Source organism: Sphaeramia orbicularis, chromosome 14, assembly GCF_902148855.1.
Source record: "Sphaeramia orbicularis chromosome 14, fSphaOr1.1, whole genome shotgun sequence".
Lineage (NCBI taxonomy): Eukaryota > Metazoa > Chordata > Actinopteri > Kurtiformes > Apogonidae > Sphaeramia > Sphaeramia orbicularis.
Genome location: NC_043970.1, coordinates 26,761,753 through 26,778,116, shown reverse-complemented (window position 1 = coordinate 26,778,116; position 16,364 = coordinate 26,761,753). Strand labels below are relative to the sequence as shown.

The window sequence follows — 16,364 nt, the reverse complement described above, 5'->3', positions numbered from 1 at the left end:
AAAGTTTGGCACCAGAATTGGACTGGCGTTGCGCACGTCTCCAACGTAATACTCAAGAAATGTGTGGAAGACTTGTTTGTCCAGGAGCTGGTTTGTATTTCTCTCTGTGCATTAAGATAATTGGAAGTGACAGAAAATTAATGTAAAGAACAGAACACCAGTAATCACAGCCAGGCACTTGAGTATCCTTTCATAAAGTATGTAAGTTGAGAGTTGGGTTTGCAATCAGTGCAGTTGACTGAGTAATGTACTGTTTTACCTCTAGAATGAAAAACACTCAGATTGTTTTTTTTTTTAATGTAACAGCGTACAAGTGCAGTTAAGCATATAATATCTGCAACAGGGTAAGAATTATTTGGTTAGTGAGCCCCTGTGGTAAAAAGATAAAAATTCTAAATGTGGGAAAAGCTACCAGTGTCAAAAATACATCAAGAGAGCCTTCGTCATTTGTACCCTGTATACACACAGTCAGATCTGTGATGGTGAGAGTTTGGTCAGTGCAGTTAGTGAAGTGTTTGCCATCACAACACCATGGATATCTGGCAAATATTTATCCACCAGCACACCAGTCATTAAACAGCATCACTGATATCGCAGTATGGTCAAACTCCATCAGCAGATCTGGATACAGTACGTAACCAGTCATAAACTAGAAGTCACACTATTTTTAATAAAAACGCGACTTGCTAAACAAAAAAAATGTTGAAGCTGTTTAAATTTGATCACTTAGTATTTGGCCCAGTGGCTACTAAATAGGAAAAAGAGTTCTTTAAAATCACATGACTGTGATTGATTTTCTTTGCAAATTGTCTTCATAGCAGACCTCTGAATTGTTGTCAGACTTTATATTTTTTGGCAACTTTTTTTGACAGCAGCAACATGTTGTAAATGACTGTAATGAGGAAATAATGAATGGGTTGTGAGTAGGAATGGCACCGTCTCAGAGTTTAGACCAAATCCCGTGATGAGAGCGGGAAAAAAAGACAGAGTTAGAGCAAGAAGTAGTCTTCACACCTTCTGGGGACTCGATCCACATCCAGAAAAACAGGAATGAATCCATGTTGAGTTTTTTAGGCTACATAAATCAGTGAGTAGTCTCTACTAACTGGACTAATGTTGATTTTGAAATTCTGTCATGTATTTTACTTTCCACCTTTCCTCAGTGGACAATTTATTTTATATACAGGACACCGTGCATTGCTTATTGTTATCATAATTAGAATTCAACTATAACAAGCTATGCACATTAGTGTTGTCTATTTGCTCCATTGTTTATTCTGCCCACTTCCAAACACCTTCAGATGGACGACGTCCCATCTGCTACAGGCTGTGAGCTTTCACACTGAACAACAAGGGGTTGGTTTGTTGAGAGACGAGTGGAAAAAATGGACAGTAGGGCCTGAAGTGGACACTTCCTGGGGTGTGAAACGACAAAGAGAGACAGAGGGCCAGAGAGGGAGATGGTCTATTTTTTTGCTTCACTTTTTGGCCAAACCTCAGCTTGATGAAGCCAAACAAAAGAGCGAAGGAGTGCTTACATTGTGGCTTAAGTGTTAGGCACCGCAAAAAAATAAAATCTGATTTTTTTTTCTGACAAACATAGTAAGGCAATTTGATCATTGTTTACTAATCGTAACATATGTGTCAGGTTTGTCTTTAAAGTTCATCATATTCACAATTTAGACTCAGGAGAGAAACAACACTTTTTCCATTTTCACAACCCATTTTAAGATTACCTGTGTAAAAACAGCTACAATCAAAAATGAGGCACTTTATAAAAGAGTATATAGATATCTAGGCTATATAGTATTAATCATTATAATGTATGTATACTGTATATCTTATATACCATTGTAATGTGTCACTTTATATTAGAATTGTGTTAACTGCAATGAAAATGAAGAAAAGGAACTACAGTATGTACTATAGTTCATGTCATTCTACTTGTACATTATAGTAAATACTGTAGCATAATATACAGTTTTAATAGAAACACAGTTGCCAAGAAAGTTTTTACCTTTTCTTTGTGCTATACATTGCTTCAAAATGAACTCATATAGCAGTTAAATATAGAACAAATACATACTGTAAATAATGTTTTCAACACAGTTATCAGACCCTGCCAGCACATCTCAGTGGGTCCATTTACATACATACAGTCTAATTATTTTCCTTCTACTGAGTTTGAGAGTGATTTGATTAAGCTGTTTACATGCACAGCAGACAACCCTTATGTTAATTTGTCCATTTCTATGCAACTTCCATGCCTTGGTTATTGAATAAATGCATGTCTGAAACGGTTCCATGTAGTAGCAGTTATTTGTGCAGCGTTATATTTGTTGAAAGCTGCAGCCTACGTTTACCTTTTTACAGTATTTGTGCTGCAGCACAAACACATATGGGATTCCAGTTTAATAAATGCATGTATCCTAATTGAAATTTCTGTATTATTTAAAGGGGGAAAAAAAGCAATATAAATTTGCATACAGGGACAGTGGGGCAATAATTCAAGATTTTACTCCAAACACCATCTTCTGTATTGGAGAATCCACTAAACACCCTAAAATACCACTGAGAGTCAGTACTGTTTGCCATGATCAGCGACAGGACATGACAGGACATGTTTATGCATCATCAAAACAGAGGATGAATAAATATGAATCTTAAGTGAATGTGTATTTGCTTCAGAGATACAAGACAACTGTGCAAAAGAAATCACAGATTGCAGTCCAAAACCTTGAATAAAATACGAAGAAACTCCTCTGCTGCACCCTGATGGTCAAGTCTGAACAGATACTGTCATTTCAGCTACACATGTAACCACTAGAGACTGATTTATTACACCTTAAACTTCTATAGGTTGCATAAATTATGTGAAAATCTGATTCCATTCATATAACACTGTTTATCAATTAAATAAACTGTTCTTGTCTAAAAAAACCCAATAATAATTAAGCATATTAAGAAGCCCTCAGCATAGCACAAGTAAAACGAAGTAAAAGCCTTTTTGGACAACTGTAAATAAACCAAATATGTTTATAGTGACAACATGTTAGAGAGTGTGGAACCTCTGTCAGGCTGTATCTATCATCTTATTTTGAGCCAAAGTGACATTTGATGATGCTTTAACTTTAACATTAACAAAGGATAACGAGAAATATGAGATGAGACAAAAAAAATTAGCAACGAGAATTTCAGGTTTCCTCTTGATTTAATAATTTAACATAAAATGTTTCAAAATGGAGCTGAGACGTGTGTAAATGTACCAGCTGCCACTTTCAACCTTGCATTTCAAGGCTTTATATTTCTTGAGGAGATGTGACACACTTAAACGTCTACACAAGTGGATAAAGAGGTGGATGTTTTTTGGTTTTCCCTGAACGCCTTCTTGAACTGACATGATTGTTCGAGTGCATTGATCATGTGCATCAGATTTAATGAAGACTGAACAGGTTGTGATTGACAGTGATCGACACGGTGTCACCTCCGAACTCACAAAATCACATCAATTCTCATCCTTTACCTGTATTAAGTTAAATGATCATCAAATGTCAGATTCATCCAAAACAAGATAAAAGAACCCTTACCCTGTGTCTGTGTGTTCGTATGTAGATGTGTTCATGTGTGTGTGTTCATGTGTGTGTGTGTGTTTGGCACACATTTGGTTGAGGGAAACCAGCAGACAGGTTGATGACTTTTCAGACTCTGTGTATAGTTCTGTTGTAGCAACAGATCAGGCTGCCAACCGTTTCCTCACAGACCGAGAGAGGAGCTGTCACAACGGTGTCACGCTCAGATCCAAGATGAGGATGGGAATCAACAATCTGGAGGGATAAAACAGAGAGAGATACTGAAAATTAGTTAAAAACTCTGCACAGGAAAGTGAATCTGCTGTGTTTACTATCCAATAATGTAGTTTCCACTGTCAGTTTCACTAATTATGGTTTCATTCTTATCACACATGTTACAAGAAGAAGGTCCTGATCTGTAGTGTCAACCTGATTATGTATCTTCCAAAAGCATATTGCTTTTGTTTAATCTAGCGCTCCTGCAGGCAGCTTGGGTAAATATCACATGGCACACCATATCTTTCTGAAAGGATTTTCTGATTGTGGCCTCATGCACAGTGTTGTAAATGTCAATATTATGTCTTGTCTTTGTGTCAGAATTATCCGGTCCAGGGATATGAAGTACTACCTACTACATACTTTAAGTTTAGGTTATTATGGTAAAAAAAGTCGCTTGAAGGTAATTCGGGTGTCGTACAGTAACTTATGAAGTAACTTTACTGAAGAATAACTTTTCCAAGCTACTAAAACAGATTGTACATTAACCCATTAAGACCCAAACAGCCTCCATCTACTGATCTAAACTGTTTAACACCTGTTGATCCACTAATTCTATCAATACATGTAAATAACTGAAGTAAAATACAGTTTGTCATCTTTTCATGGTTATCAGATGTGACCCATTTGGACATTCAGAGGCTCCGTAGTTACCGTGGAAACACTGTCATCTTCTGTAACACTGATTCACTACTAAAACCCATGAAGTTTTAATAAGTGACAGTGGATAGAGACACTTGTTTTATGTTCAGTTAATGATATATTTTTACTGAAAAAGTGATTTTTCTTTTTTTTTTTGCAGTTTTCTGTGTTTGATATAATAACGTGGAAACATCGCCATCTTCTGCAACACTGATTCACAAGTAAAACCCATGAAGTTGGATCAATGAGTGGATGGACACACTGGGTTTATGTTGAGTTCTGATATAATAACCTCTGAATGTACTCTAAGTTGTCATGAACATCTACAAGATCAGTGAATTAAATATAGAAAAATACATGATTATATTCAAAAATGCAAAATACAGAGGATAATATTACCATAAATGCTGATAAATAACTCAAAAATGGTTAAATATAGAGAAAAAATTATTTGGGAACAGTCACAAAAGTAGCACTGGGTCTTTATGAGTTAAGGAAAATTGAAACAAAAGAGCCGATGGATCAGCCTGTGGTTTATGTGGCTCTGAGTCAGTCTAAGTATTTGCTTTGTTTACCACAAAGGATGATAATCTGCAACCTCAACACTCTGGTTATGTTTACATCGGTAGTGTAAAATGTGTAAAGCAGATACTTCCCGTTTGAGACAATTGAAGAGGTATTTCTTTACCTATGTATCTATTATTCTACTGTGAACACTTCAGAGTCTTTGGTTCGTCATTAGTGCAGATTTTTACAGTTCATATTTACAGCCCTGCTTTCTTAAAGATTAAAGTTACATCACTACATTTTTGTATTACAGTGTCAAAGTAAACTGACAAACATAGTGAGCAGCTCTGGTTAGATGCTTGCTTACACATGACTCATGAAGGAGTTATGACATTAAAATTAATTCATAGGGCACAAATAAACATCTAACTGTGATGACTTAATAAAAAATTAATTTGAAATACTAATTAAAATATAATTAAAGCAGGTGGGGTGACGCCATATTAGGTGCATTATTTGAGTGCTGATTGGACCTTTGAGAATGAAGGCAGTTCATTAACAGTTTTATGAAGTGCAGTCTGCGACAAACAGAGCGTGCCGTGTATATGCAGCTTTCATATACTGAGTTGCATGATTAAAATATGACTGCAGTTAATGAAGGAGGGATAAACACTGTTTGCAGCTTACAAAGGAAGATGTGCATTAAATCATTTATCAGTGTGGAAAATTACATGAAAGAGCAATTTACAGAATGTTTACATGGCCTTCATTTCTCTGCCATACATGATAAATTCATAAATAAACTGCACCAGTTCCAATCATCAGACAGTTGATTATACTTTAACAAATAGAGCCTGTATAAAATTAAATAAATCAGTCATCTTGATTTTGTCTCTTGTTTGTCTCATTTACTTTTCCTCCTCTGGCACATGTATTTATTTTGACCGTGTTACATCAGTGTTCATCGATCACCACTATCAAGATTATATTTTTGTCATGTGTGCAGTGTAAGCAAAAGGGAAGCCTTAAAGCTGCCATGTGAAATCCTGCAGTCGCTAGCACGCCCACACATAAACATAAACACCTGCCCCTGTTCTGTCCCCTCTACCTCCATTTATGTGAAATGGCTCATTACCAGCAGACAAATCAATTGGCTTTGCTCTCTGAACACCCACTTGTGATAATAAGAGACTCTACAGACAACCCACAGCCTGGAAACACAGTTCTGCCCACCAGCTTGAAGCAAAGGTACACATCAGAAGAGGATGAAAGGCGAAGGAGTGACTAAGACCCAGACATGAGTTCTGTCTGTCGATTCTGCACATCACATAATACAGCTCCATCCAGCCAGACGAACATTAGCACTTGTGCCTTTCACCTGTTTCCATTTCATATTTCACTTTCCTTGAAAAAGAATGCAAAGTCTGAAATGAATTTCATACAGGGATGCACTGATATCACTCACACATCTGTGTTGGCAAATATGGGCCTACAGGTAAATAAGACGACATTTCATTGTGTTATATTCTAGATTCATGAATACGATTGAATTAGTGCTTATTCAAAGACAGTGGGATTAAAAGGCCTGAAAGACTGTTTTTAGATTTTTTAATATAAATGTTATTATGAAAATTTTTGGATTTTAAAATGAGTATTTTAGAGCTTAAGCAAAATAAACCAAAGCAATCATTGGTACTGGAATCTATCTGTCAAATTATTGTTTTAAACATCATTTTATACATACATTTGGCAAATCATGACTAAATTGTTAAGATTGCAGACAATTTATCATGTTTGAGTTAATCTCATCTTCTTTATTTTATCTTTTTTTTTTTTTTTTTTCTAAATATTTTCAGCATCTGCCCATTATTATCTTGATCTAATTGTTACATTCACTGCATACATTTTTCCTCCACATTGTCTTGGCTCCTCCTTCGTTGCAGAAAACCAGTGTATTCTAGTTTTGAGCCAAAAACCGACAGCAGTAATCTCATTTTCAACAGAAAGTGCAAAAAGCTGAAAATGTAAAATCGTAACAGACAACTGAACATTTTAAAAGAACATAGATGTGTTCTGAGCACTGATATCTGAGAGCATACGGGTCCCTGTGGTGCTTACCTTGACCATCCTTTCTACTGTTCTGATGTGCTCTCAGTTCTTCTGACTTATAGAAATCAATACTGGCATAAGTGTTGAGGCTGGAGCCAGTACTGCTCCCCAAAGCGCTTCCTCCGATGTTGTAGGCAGCAGAGCTCCACTCCGCTCCGGCTTGAGGGCTCTCCTTAATGGCCAAGTCAAGGTCAATATAGTTAAGGCCTTGTTCTGCAGATGAGGTGGATGCTTGTGGTGGAGGTGTGGCAGACAAACTAGCTGCCTGTCCGTTCTCCCACAGTGAGCAGTCCAAACCATGTCGATGGCTCGCTGCCTGGCTGCCCTCCGGGAAGAGGGAGGTAGAGGATGGTGGGTGGCGTGGTAGTGAGGGAGGTGAGTTAAATGCGTCTGAGAGGTGGCTGCGACGTCCCTGCAGGTCACCTCGGACCAGCCTGCTGTTCCGCTCAGGCGACTGGAAGGACTTGACAGGAGAAAAACCCAAGCCTGTGTCCTGCTCCACAGGTAAGGGCTGACCAGAGTGGATGGCAGGTCTTGCTGAAATGCTGGGATCTGAACCTTTGCTGTCTGTAAATGCTGTGGGGACGTCTGTTGGCATCGCTGCCATCGATACTTTTGTTCTGTACCCTGCGTTGCCCTCTGCTGCCAGAGGAGAGGACGTACTATGTTCAAGTCGGGCCTTTGGGGTAACAGCCGGTGGGCCCTGTGGGGTGCTGAAGGTGGACCTCACAGAAGTCGTGGGGGTCGAGGACTTCCCTAAATCCATGCTGACGTATTCTGCAGAAGTTGACAGCGGTGCCGAGAAGCTGCGGGGGAGGTTCGCAGGGTTATCGTGGCAGAGGAGCGGCTGATTCACAGGGCGTAGGGTTCCATGAATGACAGTCTGTCCACGCTCTGACCCTGTTCGTCTTCCTCCTGCATACTTTGTATCTTCCTTAAACACAATACTGACATACTCACCGACGTTCTGAGAGCCTGGAGGCAGGTTCTCTTTCACCCTGGGCAGGGTGTTTGCTTTTGTAATGTCTGAGGCCACACTAACTGGACGGCCCCGTCTTTGTTGCTTTGGGCTCTTACTACTTGATACACGTTTTTGGTGGTGACGCCCATCCTTTGTGCATGTTCCCGCGCTCTTGTACTCTGCTCCGGTTCTTAATAAACTCAATCCCCTTCCTGCCGATATAGACTTGTCCTCCAGGCTTTCACTGCTGGCTGAGCTGGAGGAGAAAGAAGAGGAAGACATGGAGAGTTGGCAGCCTCCTGCAGGGCCCACTGTGATTTTGTTTCTTTTGCTGTATCCTACTCCCCCTCCCCTTCCAGCACCATCATGCACACTGCTGTCCTTTTTTCCCTCCCCTTTGTTTAAGTCCTCTTCAAAGCGAGTGTAGAGAGTATGTTGATAAGCTCGTGGTAGTGAGAAATAGGAATTGAACATTTTTGGTTGCAGTTGGTGTTGCTCTGGGTGGGACGGCGGCGTACTGCAGGCTGAGCGGCTGCTGACAGGTGAGATGTTCATGTAGTCACTGGCAGCCCGGCTCTCCATGCTGGCCCTGCTATCCCACATGCCCAGTCCGTGCAGGTCTGTTGAGCTGCTACTATGAGGAGACATGACCATGTATCCCTCTGAGCTAGGCTGACGGATGTGCTGAGGGGGGGACACACTGTTGTTGGGGGTCATGGCCATGTACTCATCGCCTGTCCCCGGTTTTGCACTGGCATCAGACATACCTATCGAGAGAGAAAGTGAAACAGGAGGAGATGTCACACCAGGCAGCATTGACATATAGCCACTATCCACAGCTGCTCCTGTATCCACCTCTCCCCTGCTTTTTTCAGCCCTCTTCCTACTCTCCCCTACCACATCAAGCTGCTGCCCACCCCCCAGTGCCAGACCACCTGAGAAATCAGCTCTCTCTCTGTTAGTACTCTGGGACATGATGGCATATTCTTCATCATCATCATCTTCATCTTTCCTATGTGGGGCCAGTCGTTCATGAGCTGCTAAAGGCAGGGAAGCCCTCTTACTTAGCAGCCTGCGTTCTGCTTCACATTCCCTACTGGATGAGCGCCGCAGAATCCTCCGACCTTTGGAGCGATGATGTGAGCCCAAGAGACCCTCTCGCTGTCCCATGACAATGTAGCTGGAAGAGCCTTCGCCATGTGCATGATGTCCAGACACACTAGGGACGAGCAAAGAGTGTTCCCCAGGACTGGATCCATATTCATCAGAGGAGCCGTAGTCACTGGGTGAGCCAGAGACAGAAACTCTCTGACAAACTCGAGGGTAAGAGCAGACTGTCATGCCTCCCACTGCTGCCCCCACCAGGCCACATTCTGAGCCATGCCCAGAGCTGGAGGACAGGCTTGGTGCAGGAGAAGGAGCAGGGTTAGGTGTGTAACGTGCAAGGCTGAGTGTGATCTTAGCAGGTGTTGGGGCCCTGGTGGGTTTTGGCCTCAGTGTTGGCGTGGTTGAACAGGACCCATTAAGACTCGGGCTGGAGCTTGCCCATGTCCCTTTGGCACTTGCTCCACTCTCCTCTGATCTGGCCCCGATGCTGGCGGTCCTCGCCCTGGGGAATCCGTGGCGTGACGTGGGTGACGTGCTCGTGCTGCTGCCTCCTGTTCCGGGTGTTTCTGTCCGGGCGCGGCGGGAGAAGCCCACCTGACTTGGTGGGAGGTTTGGGTGATGACGACGACTCGGGACGCTGATGGGGTTTGAAGCTGTTCCTCCTCCACATGATGTTCCCACAGACTGAGACTTACTACGCTGACGAAACTCCTCACTTAGAGCCTTCATGGCCTCCAGCAGAGTCTCATGCATATTCTGAGCTACCACCGAGTCATCGACCTGCATCCAGAACTCTCCTGGACCAGTGATTGCTGAGCGACCCACTTCAATGAAGAAAAAATTCTCTGAATGGCCACATCTGCGAACGTTCATTAGCTGCAACACCACAGCAGCCACATCAGAGTTGAGTTTGACAAAGTTGACAGTCTTGTCAGTTAGGCACAGCCGGTAAATGCCCACCAGGTTCCTAGCATGTCCGAGACCTTTGGGCCAAACCTTGACCTGCCATACTTCTTTGAAGGTCGGAATAGGAGAAGGTGAACTGCACTCTCCACTACTGCCATAGTCATCAGGTGTTCGACCTGGAAAAACAACAAAAAATTAATGAATTAAAACAGGCCATACACTGCAATTACTATATCATAGCAAGGAATTATCTGTTGAGAATGAATTCACAAAAACATGTCTAAATATACAGTGCATTATGTTATTAACAGTAATATTTTTTCTTCTAATATCATTAAATTCCTGCAAAAAAGTCAACTATTTCTCCCAGTCTTAATGACTGCAGTTCTGTAACCCTCAAAGACTAATTCCATCTACTAATCTAAAATATTTAATGGCATTTGAACCACTAATCTATCAATACATGTAAATAATTCAGGAAAAATGCTGTTTTTCTGCAACATCAGGCATCTTATTTTGGATGTTCATAAGCTTCACAGTGAACATGGAAACATTTTCTGCAACACTGATTGACCAGTAAAACCCATGTAGTTTGAGAAATGACAGTGGTTGTAAATGCCTGTATTTCTGTTCAATGAACAATACATTTTGCTGAAAAACTTGTGTTTTCTTCAGTTTTCGCTATAACAGCATTTGAATTTACACTGAGTTTTTAATAGGACCTACCGTATATAATCAGCAAATTAAACAAAAATGGCTGATTTTCACTGAAAATGCAGATAATTTTATAATAAATGATGATAAATCACAGAAAGGAGGAAAGGTTAAATGTAGAGTAGAAATTAATTTGGAAGTCACCACAAAAATAGCTGTAAGTCTTTAAAGGTTAATGTTCATCACTCACTATCATATTATGAAAATAGGATAGGATGTAGAAAAAAATACAGTTTACTGTAATATAATGAACTGTAATATAAATAAATAAAATCAATATGATACATAATACACACAGTACAGTATATTGTTTTCCTCCTCACTGAGCTGCTGATGTTTTTACAGCTGACTCCAAAGACATTTTATCTGTTTCACCTGATTACCATATGAATTATTAAAACATACTGTTTATATTAATGCGCAATAAGGACCTCCTTATGAGCACTATAAACACTTGTAGGATAAAATTCTATTAAATCATCAGTATTTCCTTGTTGTAAATGTGAACAAAATGGGGGTCCGTGCTACATCAGTGTGGATCCACATTTAACAACATTAGAGCTGGGTGTCTGCTCACAGAAATGCAAAGGTTAACGGGGAGGGAGGGAGGTGGTGGTGGTGGTGGTGGTGGTGGTGGTGTTCAGCTCCAGCATAAGGATAACAACGTAAACACGAGGGTAACCAACAGAAACACATTTTCCAGTGAGAGCGCACTGACGATGCCATCTCCTCCCTACCAGCAGCAGCGTGGAATAGAAATGTAGGTTAGGCGAACGGCAGTCAGAGCTGTGCAGAAAAACAAAAACACAGGCTCCAGCGGAGTGCACCAGGATAGGCTACTACTATATGATGCATCCCTTGCATGGTTGCTATATGCTCACTGCGCCATGCAAAAACACCCCGTCACACGAAATGGGATGCATTCCAGTCAAAACAGCCGATCATCTCTATATTACAACGAGCATTTCTATTTAATGCATCGAGTTCTATTTTGTCGCCGTGAAATAATCCTGAGGTTAGAATTGTTTTAAAGCAATGCTTATTGAGATTGTGCTGCACAAACACAGCACATGCCGCCCATAGCGTGTTGGTCTACCCCTTTCAGTCGGATCCACCTGCCTTTGGTTAAAAAATCACGCCGTCCAAATGGTATTGCTTAGTCTGATCTATTATTATGAATTGGATTGGATATTTGGAGCTGCATGGGAAAATAAAAATAAAAAAAATAAAAAAAAATAAAGAAAATTATATGTAATGATCGAATGGATGAGAAAAATACTCTAAGGAGAACAAACAGCCTAGGGCAGGATGGGCCTGATGCAGAAACAGACAGAAAGCACATCATCACACTTTGCACAGATCTTACAGTTGCATTGAAGGTCCAGCATTGCCTGGTACCACTCATTTTGGATCTCCTCACTGTCTGCAGCGATGGCAAAGCTCTCGCTGCGGGTATAAAGGACTATCATGTGCTTGTTCTTGGAATCTGCCCGCTTGTTGATGTTGAAGCAAGTCTCCAGGTTCAGGACTTTTTTGGGCACAGGTGATTTACTGCGGAATTTCTTCTCATTCTCGTAATACTCCAGCCGAGCAGGACCATGCTCCGAGGCCGCCCTCAGCACGAAGAACCGCCGGTGCATTGATTTATGCTTGCGGAGATAGCCGCTTTTCTGTACATCTTCATAGTTCTGCTGCTCGGCTGCCTGGTTCTCCATGGCCAAGACCGAATGAGAAATATTAAGAGCCAATAATTTCACGAAAACAAATCAAAGTCCATGTGTACTCCTCATTAATCCATTGCAGCTGCATCCCCCGTCCTCCTCATGTCCACATTTATGTGTCCAGCATGTGTGCGGATGCTCAAGATGGGAAAATCAGCCGAACCATGTTTGGGATAAACGGGTGCATGCTGTGAATCCAGCGGCTGCAGGAGGATCCGCGCACCGACCGTGCACAGCGTCCACCGATGCTCGTCCTGCAGCCCAGCCCAGTCCTGCCCGATCAAGTCCAACCACCGTGCACTTCAGCTGCTTAAGGACGTCTCCTCCACCTGTCTGAGGTTGCCCAGTCTATTCCTACCACTGTCAAGACAGGAGGAGTAGAGCCCACACATCCGGTAGGACATTTCAAAATATGATACCACCCTAGAGTCTGCACAAGCATGTCCAACACATCAGATGCACCAGGGTTTAGTCTGTCACATAAAACAATAGAGCCTGAAGAGAAAGACCAGATCTACATACATTTAAGAAGAGAGTTTATGATTTGATAGTACTGTTTTCTGATTCAGGACAAATATTTGTCTCCCTCAAATTATCACAAATTTTAGAAAAAATCACAACAACTTAAGTACATTTCAGAGTATTCCTCCCTATGATACCACCCTAGGGTCTGCACAAGCATGTCCAACACATCAGATGTACCAGGGTTTAGTCTCACATAAAACAATAAAGCCTGAAGAGAAAGACCAGATCTACATACATTCAATATTTATTAGATGATAGCATTGTTTTCTGATTCAGGACAAATATTCGTCTGCTTCAAATTATCACAAATTTTAGAACAAATCACAACTTAAGTACATTTTAGAGTATTCCTCCCTATGATACCACTGTAGAGTCTGCACAAGCATGTCCAACACATCAGATGCACCAGGGTTTAGTCTGTCACATAAAACAATAGAGCTTGAAGAGAAAGACCAGATCTACATACATTTAAGAAGAGAATTTATTAGTTGATAGTACTGTTTTCTGTTTCAAGACAAATATTTTTTTGTTAACATTTGTCTGCCTCAAATTATCACAAATTTTAGAACAAATCACAACAACTTAGGTACATTTCAGAGTATTCCTCCCTATGATACTACTGTAGAGTCTGTGCAAGCATGTCCAACACATCAGAAAAACCAGATCTACATACATTTAATATTAATTAGATGATAGCATTGTTCTCTGATTCAGGACAAATATATATATATTTTTTTTGATTAACAGCATCCATCTGCCTCGAATTATCACAAATTTTAGAACAAATCACAAATATTTAAGCACATTTCAGAGTATTCCTCCCCATGATACCACTGTAGAGTCTGCACAAGCATGTCCAACACATCAGATGTACCAGGGTTTAGTCTGTCACATAAAACAATAGAGCCTGAAGAGAAAGACCAGATCTACATACATTTAAGAAGAGAATTCATTAGTTGATAGTACTGTTTTCTGATTCTGGACAAATATTTTTTTTGTTAACATCTGTCTGCCGCAAATTGTCACAAATTCAAAAATCACAACAACTTAAGTACATTTCAGAGTGTTCCTCTCTATGATACCACCTTAGAGTCTGCACAACCAGCTCTGACACCAGGTACATCTGCAGCAGGGGTTTTCTACAGTGTCCACACACCATGAGAAGAAACATCAGCTTTAATTTATGACATTATCAGAATCAGAATTAGTTTTACTGCCCCAATTTGTGCACACAAACAAGGAATCTCACTCCATAGCTCTCACATGTTATAGGATAAATATATGTATAAAAATACAGAAGAAAGAATAAGACCAAACAGAACGAACAAAGCAACCTGTGTCTGTGTTGTGATCTCAGTCCACCATAGAAAACAATGGAACCTGTAGAGAAAGACCAGATTCAAGACAATTTACAAGTTGATAATATTTTTTTCTAATTCGCAACAAATATCTGTTTCAAATTATCACAGAATAAAAAATCACAACAAATACCTACCAGCTACATCCAAATTAAGCATGTGCAAGTTTTTTAGGCTAAAATTCAAATAAATGATGGTGTAAAGTGTCTATAAAATTGTATTACAAAATAACCTCATCAGCAAATCTCTTTCCAGTTGCACAGCTTTGAAATGATTTTTACCACAATAAAATATTCTAAAAGTGTTTTAATTAAAACTAGATGCATGTTTGATCAATTGCAGAGGCTATGGCATGCTTATTGATTATTACTGATTGTTGAGATTAATAAGAAAAAATAAGAAAACCCTCGTGTGCTTTTATTCTGAAATCCATCCTGCATTTTCCTGTTTTTTCTCTACCTCTCTTCGTGTACCTTGGCGGATCTTCTGCTCCCAGACTGGCACCTCCGAGCCGGTGCCAGTCAAATGTCAGGGGGGGCTCAGGACTGATGAGATGCGCAGAGGAACACGGTGTTCAGCCGAGAAAAAAAACTGTGTTATAATCATGTGGGTGAACAAGCAGCTCATGTCATGTGTTCTGCAGTTATCAGTGGGTCCCCCCCACCACCACCACCCCACCCCACATCACCACCACCACCACTGACTGTACAAAAGAGAGGAGGAAAACAGCTGCAGAACCTGCTGTTTGAGAGGTCAGAGCTTATGCAGCTAAAACAAGTGCAGCTACAATGAATTGTTGAATGTTATGGAGCCATTTATAGTTGATCATATAAAAAACAGCTATAATGTTCTTTAAAGTCCAGTCAGTGAAGCTAGTATGGAGATTTCATATAATATGAGGTTTAGAAATAATATTTATAGCATAATATTTTATCAGTGTCTAATGTGTTGCTTCTTTTTTGTTTGACTTTACCCAAATTATTTGTGTCAAGAAATATCTCACTGGAAATTTAAGTAAATTATTCTCAGATATTGGTTTTGTGCTATGACACTTTCTCCTAATGTCAATAGGTTTACTTATATTGTTAAAAGCTCCAGGATTGACTGAGTGTACAAGGTTAGTGCTTGCTTGACTTTGCACTTTAGGCTAAAGTATTTATATTGATTTATATCCTGACTCAGAAAAAAAGCATCAAATATTAAAGTCCAACGCAACAAACTGCACAACATGAACATGAGCTTCAGGGGTGACGTCTCTCATGGTCAAGGCTTTTGATCTCAGGTGTGTGTTTGCACCAAAATCCCAGGAAGATTCACCATAGCAACCTGTCCAGCTGATCAAATTGTCCTCATAGCAAACCTTGTAAGTAGCAAAAATAAGAATTGCTTGTCCTCAGTGAGCTGATGTCAACGGGGAATGATCCTGGTCACTGCAAATATGTTCTGTTCATATGACTAAACAAAACAACATTAATGGTTTTTGAGGATCTCAAGGCAAATTATGAAGTGAAATTAAATATAGATGGACTTGAAAATGAAAGAGTGCCATGTTAGATACCACATAAAGAATACATTAAACATAAACGATCTAAATCTATATCTGTACAAAATAAGGAATTTATTGAGCAAGACATGTCTGCACTGTTCACTTCATTTTGTCATGTATGTCAAACTGTGTTAAATAAACAAAGACTCTATAAATAAACTCCAGAAAGAGCTAACAGAATAATAAATAAAGCGGGTTATTATTAACACACTAATCCCAGTTTTATAAAGTAGATTAAAATATAGATATAGATATTGTATATTTAATCTCCTTTTTTGCATGAAAAAAATTCCCTTGACTGAAAAAAAGCATAATGCAACTTTTTTTTTTTCAATGAATTTCCTTTGCAGTGGACATGGGTTTTTTGTTTTTTTTTTGTAATGTAAAGCTGTCAATCTCACAGCTGGGTCTTTGGAAGTTAAA

The 16,364-nt window shown here is 40.0% G+C and overlaps 1 protein-coding gene across 2 annotated transcripts; it reads right to left on the bottom strand.

Annotated features, from left to right (window-relative positions):
• Window positions 1–282: 282 nt before the first annotated feature.
• LOC115433318 (insulin receptor substrate 1-B) lies at window positions 283–12,844 on the bottom strand. Of its 2 annotated transcripts, XM_030154657.1 has the most exons (4): window positions 12,158–12,844; window positions 9,129–10,253; window positions 7,113–8,831; window positions 283–3,824 (listed from the first exon to the last, which is right to left on the bottom strand). In XM_030154657.1, exons 1-4 carry the CDS (start codon window positions 12,504–12,506, stop codon window positions 3,817–3,819), a joined length of 3,201 nt encoding a protein of 1,066 aa, XP_030010517.1. In that variant the 5' UTR covers window positions 12,507–12,844; the 3' UTR covers window positions 283–3,816. The 2 variants fall into 2 exon arrangements, with proteins under 2 accessions (XP_030010517.1, XP_030010515.1); XM_030154655.1 differs by having other exon boundaries at window positions 7,113–10,253.
• Window positions 12,845–16,364: the final 3,520 nt, after the last annotated feature.